At 58.2% G+C, this 7,668-nt stretch overlaps 1 protein-coding gene across 9 annotated transcripts in view; it reads left to right on the forward strand.

Moving 5' to 3' along the window:
* The window catches only part of DLG4 (discs large MAGUK scaffold protein 4), a 26,075-nt gene extending 23,693 nt beyond the window's left edge, over positions 1-2,382 (forward strand). For all 9 annotated transcript variants that reach the window (XM_045293397.1, XM_004712876.2, XM_045293395.1 and 6 more), the window contains 3 exons: positions 770-879; positions 1,359-1,450; positions 1,572-2,382. In XM_045293397.1, the coding sequence (XP_045149332.1) occupies positions 770-879; positions 1,359-1,450; positions 1,572-1,678 (309 nt within the window). In that variant the 3' untranslated portion in view covers positions 1,679-2,382. The remainder of the gene's footprint in view (positions 1-769; positions 880-1,358; positions 1,451-1,571) is intronic.
* The last annotated feature ends 5,286 nt before the right edge of the window (positions 2,383-7,668 follow it).

Consider the following 7,668-nt stretch of genomic DNA (forward strand, 5'->3'; position numbering starts at 1 on the left):
CTCTCTCTGTCTCTTTCTGGTTGGGTCTGGACTCCGTGCTATTCCTCCACCTTCTCCTCCTCTTGGGCAACCCTGTCTGACCGCCTGCTCCTCTGTGCTGCCCGTCTCCCTCTCGTCCTGACCCCAAACTCCCCACCACCATCTGTCCCCAACGCCTGTTCTCAAATCTGTTCTCCACCCCGGGTCTCCCACTGTGCCCCATTTCTCCCCTGCTCCTGCGGCCCTGTCTTGGGTGGCTGATCACCCCCACCCCCACCCCCACATCACCCCCGGCTCCCTCCTCTCTCTCCTTTCCCTTTGGCCTGCTTCCCATCGCCCTCTGCCTTGTCCCGGGACCCCTGTCCCTTCATCCACCCCTCTGCTGATACCTTTTTCCTCCTGCTCCCCACTCTCCGCCTGCCCTCCACTGCTCCTTCCTCCCCATCTGCCTCCCCTCCTTCCCATCTGTCTCTCCCTGTCCTTCCATCTGTCTGTCCTCTGTCTGTCCTCCCTGCCCTCTTTCCCGCCTCAATCCTGCTCCTTTCTCTTCCGCCTGGCTCTTACCCACCTGTGCCGCCTCTGCCCTCCTGGGTGCTCCCTGCCTCTGGGCTTTGGCCTCCTTGGCTCTCCTCTCCCATTTCCTCTCTCCTGCTCTCTGTCCCTGTCTTTACCCACCCTGACTGCGCTCATGCCTCCTGGGCATCCTTGACCCTTCCCTTCTGGCCCGTCTCCCACTGTTGTCCTGTCTGTCCTTTCCCGCCACCGCCCCCGCCTGCCCCGCCGGCCCCAGGGGAAGCACTGCATCCTCGATGTCTCGGCCAATGCCGTGCGGCGGCTGCAGGCGGCCCACCTGCACCCTATCGCCATCTTCATCCGCCCCCGCTCCCTGGAGAATGTGCTGTGAGTATGGTCCAGGGGTGCCCCCTCCACGCCCCCACACCGCAGGCCCCGGCCTTCAGAAAGCCGCTCCTTGACCTGCCCTCTCAGAACCCCTGATCGCGACTCCGGCAGCCCTTGAGAGGGGGATCTATGCAGAGAACTGGAACCCAGAGGAGACGGGGAATCCCAGCCTGCCTTTGCACCCCTGCTTTGGGCTAGGCTGGACTACAACTCCCAGCAGCCCTTGGGCCTCAGACTGGCTGAGCTGTCAGGACTTGGGGCCCTGGGCATTAGTGTCTGATGGAGCAGCTGTACTGGCTGGGTGGGTTGTGGATGGGGAGTCATCTGTGGCTCCAGGGGCTGTTGGGAATTGTATGTTGGTGTTTCTGTGTGTTCCGAATAAGAAGACACTGCTCCACCACCCCAACTTGCTTGGAGGGGGGTGGTAAAAGGCAGGCTGGGCCCCCGATGAGTGCCCTGGGCTCCCTGTCTCTCGACAGAGAGATTAACAAGAGGATCACGGAGGAGCAAGCTCGCAAAGCCTTCGACAGAGCCGCCAAGCTGGAGCAGGAGTTCACCGAGTGCTTCTCAGGTGCGCGTTTGAGAAAGGTGGATGGCTTGAGAACGGGCCCCGCTGGGTGGGTGCAGATCCACGGGTGCACGGTGGGGGCACCCCCTCGGCCAAAAGTCCTTACCCACCCGCCCGCCTGCAGCCATCGTGGAGGGCGACAGCTTCGAGGAGATTTACCACAAGGTGAAGCGTGTCATTGAAGACCTCTCAGGACCCTACATCTGGGTCCCAGCCCGAGAGAGACTCTGACCCTCCCTGGACTCGCCTGCCTCCACCACCCGGGCCCCTGGTCTGGACTGAACCGCCTACGCCCTTCGTGCCCCCACCCCCGCCTCCTTCCACCCCTTCTTATTTATTTCCTTTCTAACTGGATCCAGCCCACTGGAGGGGAAAACCCCTCTGCATGTACCCTGCACCCCAGAGCCGGGCTCCTGAACCCCAGGAACCTGGGGTCTGGTGGGGAGCCAGGCTTCTGGCCCCGAGCCTGTGCTCCTCAGGACGCCCACCCTGCCCGCCCCCAACGCACAGACAGACCCACAGGGGGCCGCCCACCTCTCCCCCATCTTCTCCCACACACTCCAGAAGTCAGCTCCCCCACCCCACCCCCCGCTACTGAGCGCCCACTGCAGGGACGCAGGCTGCAGGCCCCCACTCTCCTGAGACAGGGTCTGGGGGTCCCCCCTGCCCCCATCATAATTCCCCATACCCCTGAGTTCTCATTTATTTTCACCATTCCCCCCCTCAAAGGTGGTTTTTTTGGGGGGATACGTGGGGGGACTCCACTGTGGGCCCCCTGCCTTCCACATGCCCCCCCACCTTTTTTCTTTGCTGGTTTGCATGAGTGGAAGGTTTAATTGTGGCTTTTTTTTTTCCCTTCCTGGGATTTTTTTCTTTTTCTTTTTTTTTCTCTTTTCTTTATTTTTTTTTGTTTTTGGGGAAAGGGGAGGGATAGGTCTATGGAGTGGGGAATGTGGGGAGGGGGGTGGGGGGGGACCAGGGGTCAGGGGCAGGGGTCTGGGAGCCAGAAGACGATGGAAACGCTGCCGCCTTCTGCAATGTATTTATTTTCTTCTTTTGAGAGTGCGAAAGGAAGAGGTGGATAGTTGGAACTCTGTGTGTGGCCTGGTTATTTGGGGCCCCCGGTGTGGGGTGCGGGTGTGGGGCTGGGACCGGCAGATGGGACTTCAGCCCCATGCTGGAGAAGAGAGGTGACTTGAAGGGGCCCCGGGGGCCCCTGTGAATCAAGGGTATCAGGTTGTTGGGGGGCAGAACAGGTGTGGGAAGGCCGGCTCTGTTTAGAGGTCTCTACCGACCAGAAAGAGGGGCCCTTCTTGCCACTGTATCCCCACCTTGACCGCTCCCTGGATGGACGGACTCTCCTGTTGGGAAGCAGAGCCTCTTCCAACAGGAAATGAGGAACCTGCATGTTCATGTTCCTGCACTTGTAGCCAGTGCCTGACCGGAGCTGCCTTTTGCAGAGGCTGACCGACCGAGACACTGAAGAAAGGCCGAGCCTTCTGCCAGCTAGTCCATTCGGACTCCTAAGGACCCTCAAGGACTGGGTAGAACTGCCTCTGGGTCCCTGAGACTAACTCATGGGAGTAGGACATCTCCCTGTTCCCCGTGGAGGAGCGGCTGGTGGGCTCAGACTGCAGGCCTTGAGATGGACAGCCTGGTGCTTCCCCACTGCCACCTGGGCCCTCCCTGAGGTCCTGCGTCAGCATGGACTGAGTGGACAGGACGCGAGGAGGATCTGGCTCAGCCTGAGGGTGGGAAAGAGCCTCCGGATTCGAGCAGGAACCAGCGCGCCGGTTAGGCAGGGCCCTGATCTCTGTGCTTCCTGCGTGGGAACCAAGGGGGAGATGGCCATGGCCCAGGCCTTGACGCCAAAGGAGGAGGAATTCCAGTCCCTCATGAAGGCCCGGCTCCTCAGATGCAGCCCTGTGGGACCACGTGGCCGTGTCGCTGTTCATGTGCAGGACACTTGGGTCCTGAACGTCTCAGCTGGGCTGGGATGCGCCCCTGGGGAGGAGTCGTTGCTGAGTCCGGAGCATGCGAGAGGGGCGGTTTTTGTAGCTGCCAGCAGCCAAGAAAGACCCTCTCAGAGATTCTGCGGAGGGCTGGTGGCTCCGGCCTGGCCTGATCAGACCCGAGGACAGAGCTCCGAAAGCCGGTCTCTTAAGCTTACGCTCTTCCCCGGGGGACTGCTCTGCGTGGGTGTCTTGGTGGTTCCACTGGCTCCTGGGCGGGGCCCAAACCCTGGGTGCCGAAGCACGGTTTGAGAGGATGCTTGTCAGAGGTTGTAACCCCCCCTCTCAGCTTGGGTTGTGCTTAAGAAGCAGATGGTTTGAGGCTGTGCGGGTGTGCGGCTGTTTTCCAGCGTTGGCTGAAGGAGACCACCTGTGAGCTGAGGAAGATGTGCAGGTACCATTTCTGGATTTAAGGCGTGAGGGAAGCTAGAAGGGGTTGAATTGCTTGAATCCCCCTCGCTCGATGTCTATGTCGTGTATATTTACATGTATGAAACAAAACATGGACCTTAGCAAAAGTTCAACACAACATCTAAGGTTACAAAAGCGTTCTCCCTATCCCATCCCTCACCCCCTGCGGGAAGCTCGGTCGCAGTGGGATGGCGCTCTTGGTCTACCGATCCACGGAGCACTTCCCTGGCCATGTAAGGTGCTTCCGTGCTCAAGAGCTGGCTTCCCAAACAGACTTGGGTTCAGATTCTGCCGCCTCCTCTCCATTTTTTCTGGCAAAGACAATTTGATTTTCTGTAGTGCAGGGCCTCGTTCTCAGTGCGGGGAACACAGTGTTCCTGCCCGCACGTGGGGGTGCCAAATGATGGAGTTCATTGTCAGATGCCTGGGAGTGCTCTCTAGAAACCGCTGGGGGGAGAGAAGTCCGAGCTGTAGCAGCGGGGGTGGGCGTGGAGAGGCCCCACCAGAGCCCGGCAGGGCAAGATGAGGGTGGAGGGATCGTGCAGGTGCGAGAGGAGTGGCCAGGTGGGAGTGCGTTTGAAGGACAGAAGGCAGTTGGTGGGCCTGGGGTGGTGTGAGATGGTCAGGTGGGACGGTGTGCAGTGTTGCGTTATGGTCAAGGGCGGAGGGGAGGGGGGCCAGAGCACTTGGAGGGAGCGAAGTGACGGGGGTGCAGTGTTCCTCTGAGGAGCCACATTGAGGCTGTCAGCTCCTGTGACAGCTTACAGCCTCAGACGCCCTCAGACACCGCTCCGCTGGGTTCTGCAGGGTCGCGGTGAGGCAGAATTGACTTGGCTGGTGGCAGTGGGTTTCAGGTTAGTCTGCTGAGACAGTGGTTCAGCACGAACTACTGAGCTGCTAACTACAGGGTAGGTGCTTCAAGCCCACCAGGCATTCCGTGGGACAAAGACGTGGCAGTGTTGGAAATGTTACGGGGGAAGTTCTGTCCCATGGCGCTGTCAGAAGTTGGATTAGATGCCACAGCAACAGATTGGGAGTTTTGGTTTTCAGGGTCCTCGAGGTCTGCAGTGCAAAGCCCCTAGGCGCCTAGCGCGAGGAAGATGGGGCTTTCTACTGCTCTGGTCCATCTCAACACGCATATCCTGTTCGTTCATGGGCAGCACAGGCCACCCCTGTGAAGCCAGAGCCCGGCCTCTCCGTCTCCCTGCCCTTGTGTGCAGGCCCTGGTTTGAGCAATCTGCTGGGGCCAGGCCCTCTGCAGGTCCTCTGCGGGGCTTGGGGTGTGGTCCCAATTCTCCAGGTCTGGCACTATGAAGTTTCTGTGGCTCCGGGCGGCCCGAGGCACGTGGGCAGGCAGTTCTGGGGACCTGTTGGTGAAGACAGATCAGCCCTTGAAAACCTTACAGTGGCATAGTTCCACTCTGATGCTTAGGGTTACTGCGAGTCAGGGAGAGGCCTGCTCAGAAGCACTCAGGGCGGTGGCCAAAGGATAGGATTACTCAGCTTTTAGGCCGCCTCCATTCGGGACTGGGGGGTGGGGGAGGTGGGGCGAGGTGGAGGGGGCTGCATGTGCTGAGCTACCAGCCAACTCCGGTTTGAGCTCCGTGCCAGGGAAGTTGCTAACCATCCGATGGAGTAGAGAGAGAGAGATGCTCGCGTCTCTCCTGACTGGAACCTTCCTCCTTCCCCGTGCCTGGCAGTTATAACTCAACTCGTACTGCTAATGATGACAGGGAATGTCACGGCAGCTAGCACCCACTGGGCATTTAGCAAGCGCCAGGCACTTGGGCTAAGCATCTCTTACTCTCTCGTTTGACCCGAACAGCTCTCAGAGTGGACACCAAGCCCGCTTTCCCATGTGGTTAAGCTGATGCTGGACTCCAGGCCCTTGCTGCTGTGCCAGTCTTGGGCACCCCAGCCCTCCCCATCCCTCCCTGAGACCTCAGCCTGCAGGTACCTCCTTCCTTCTCAGCAACCAGATGCGCTCTCCTGCCAGCTCCTCCTCTTGGCCGGCTTCTCCGGCCCAACCAGCCAAAGGACTGCTCCCCCTCCCTGGCTCACTTGCTCCCCTCTCCCAGACTCTGGCAGCCTTGAACCTGGCCCAGAGGGCTCCACAGCTGCCCCACTTCCTGACTGAAAAGCAGGTGGTCGTGGGGTTATTTCTCCTGCCCCCCTCACAGGGATAGCACTGCCCTGGGCTGCTGTTTCCCATCGAGGCCTCTCACTGAGCGGATTTCTCACAGGGACTGCTCAGCTCTGCCTGTGGTGTCTGCAGACCAGCAGTCCCTGCTGATTCCAGACCCTTCTCCAGCAGGCGTTTGGACCCTGGTCAGGGGAACCCCTCCCAATTCCCTTGGCCTCTCCACACATTCATCTGCACCTTCAGTTGCCAGGTCCACTCCACCCCACTCCGAAGTGCTTCGTTCTCTCCCTCTCTCTGGCCTGAAGCTTCATAGTCACTCACCGGGACCAGTACCGCTCCTTCCCGACTGGCCTGCCTACCTCTGACTCGGCAGCTCATCACGGACGGGCCATTGTCCAACACGGATCTGGTGTTCCCATCTTGCTTGCATCTCTTTATGGGCCCCCAGGACTATAGTGGCAGTCTGAACTTTGTGGATCAAATGCCCCCATTGGTAAAATGTTTTTCAGCGTGTTTGTTAGTCTGGGTAGACTAGAAAAACAAATTCATACACTCTCACGTGTGTATAAGAAAGAGCTTTATATAAAGGGTAATTGTACATTAAGAAACCATCCCAGCCCAGTCCAGATCAAGTCCATAAGTCCGATATTAGCCCATATGTCCAATAGCAATCTACAAAGTCCTCTTCAGACTCACGAAACAGATACAATGGCGCTGAATGCAGGAAGGTCACAGGCCAGTGGGTGGGAAGTCTTGTGGATCCAGTGGTGGCGTAAGCAGCTCAGTACTGGCAGGGGTCTCCATGTGGTTTCTCCAGCTCAGGGCACTAGTGTAGCTCCATGTATCTTGTCAGCTGCAATGTCTCCCAGGGGGTGAGCTGAGAGAGAGAGAGAGAATGCCTCTCCTGCCTCTAAGGAGGAAATACAGGAGTTCCCAGAATCCTCAGGAGAAAGCCATGCCCACACAGACCTGATTAACAGGCTAGACGCCACCTCCTTACTCTTAATCCTCTCGACTTGACAAAGGGTGATGTAACTACCACAGCGTGTGCGCCCCGATTCCATGCATATTTAACAAAAACATGCAAGTGTTGTGGAGCCCATTCTGACTCTTGGGGACCCCATGGGTCAGAGCAGACCTGTGCTCTGTAGGGCTTTCGGTGGCTGAGTTTTTGGTAGTAGATGGCCAGACTTTCTTCTCAAGGCACCTCTGGGCGGATTTGAACCTCCAGCCTACTGGCTAGCAACCAAGCACTTAACTCTTTTGTGCCCCATAAGGGCTCCTAAATGAAATATTGGAGGTTTCAGCCCACCCAAAAGTACCTTGGAAGAAAAGCCTAGCAGTTTACTTGCAAAAAAAAAAAAAATCAACCACCGAAAATCCTGTAGAACACAGTTCTGTTTTGACAGCGTATTGGGTTGTGTGTGCTGTAAATCCTGGTCTCTGTGCCCGTGGCTAGAATCCCGTTGGGGCCGGAGTCCTCTCTCCCGTTGAAGAAGCAGGACGAGTGTAGAGTGTGTCTGGAGTTACTCTCTTACAAGAAACAGAGGAGCTCCTTAGGCGAGCGAACGGGAAAGATTGATGCCAAGCCACATGGGAATCCCCACGGAGGCAGGAAGAGAGAAAGACTCTCCTGCAGAGCCAGCAGGAGGGAG

This window comes from Echinops telfairi, unplaced genomic scaffold (assembly GCF_000313985.2).
Source record: "Echinops telfairi isolate 266 unplaced genomic scaffold, ASM31398v2 ScPeMD7_2010;HRSCAF=2546, whole genome shotgun sequence".
Lineage (NCBI taxonomy): Eukaryota > Metazoa > Chordata > Mammalia > Afrosoricida > Tenrecidae > Echinops > Echinops telfairi.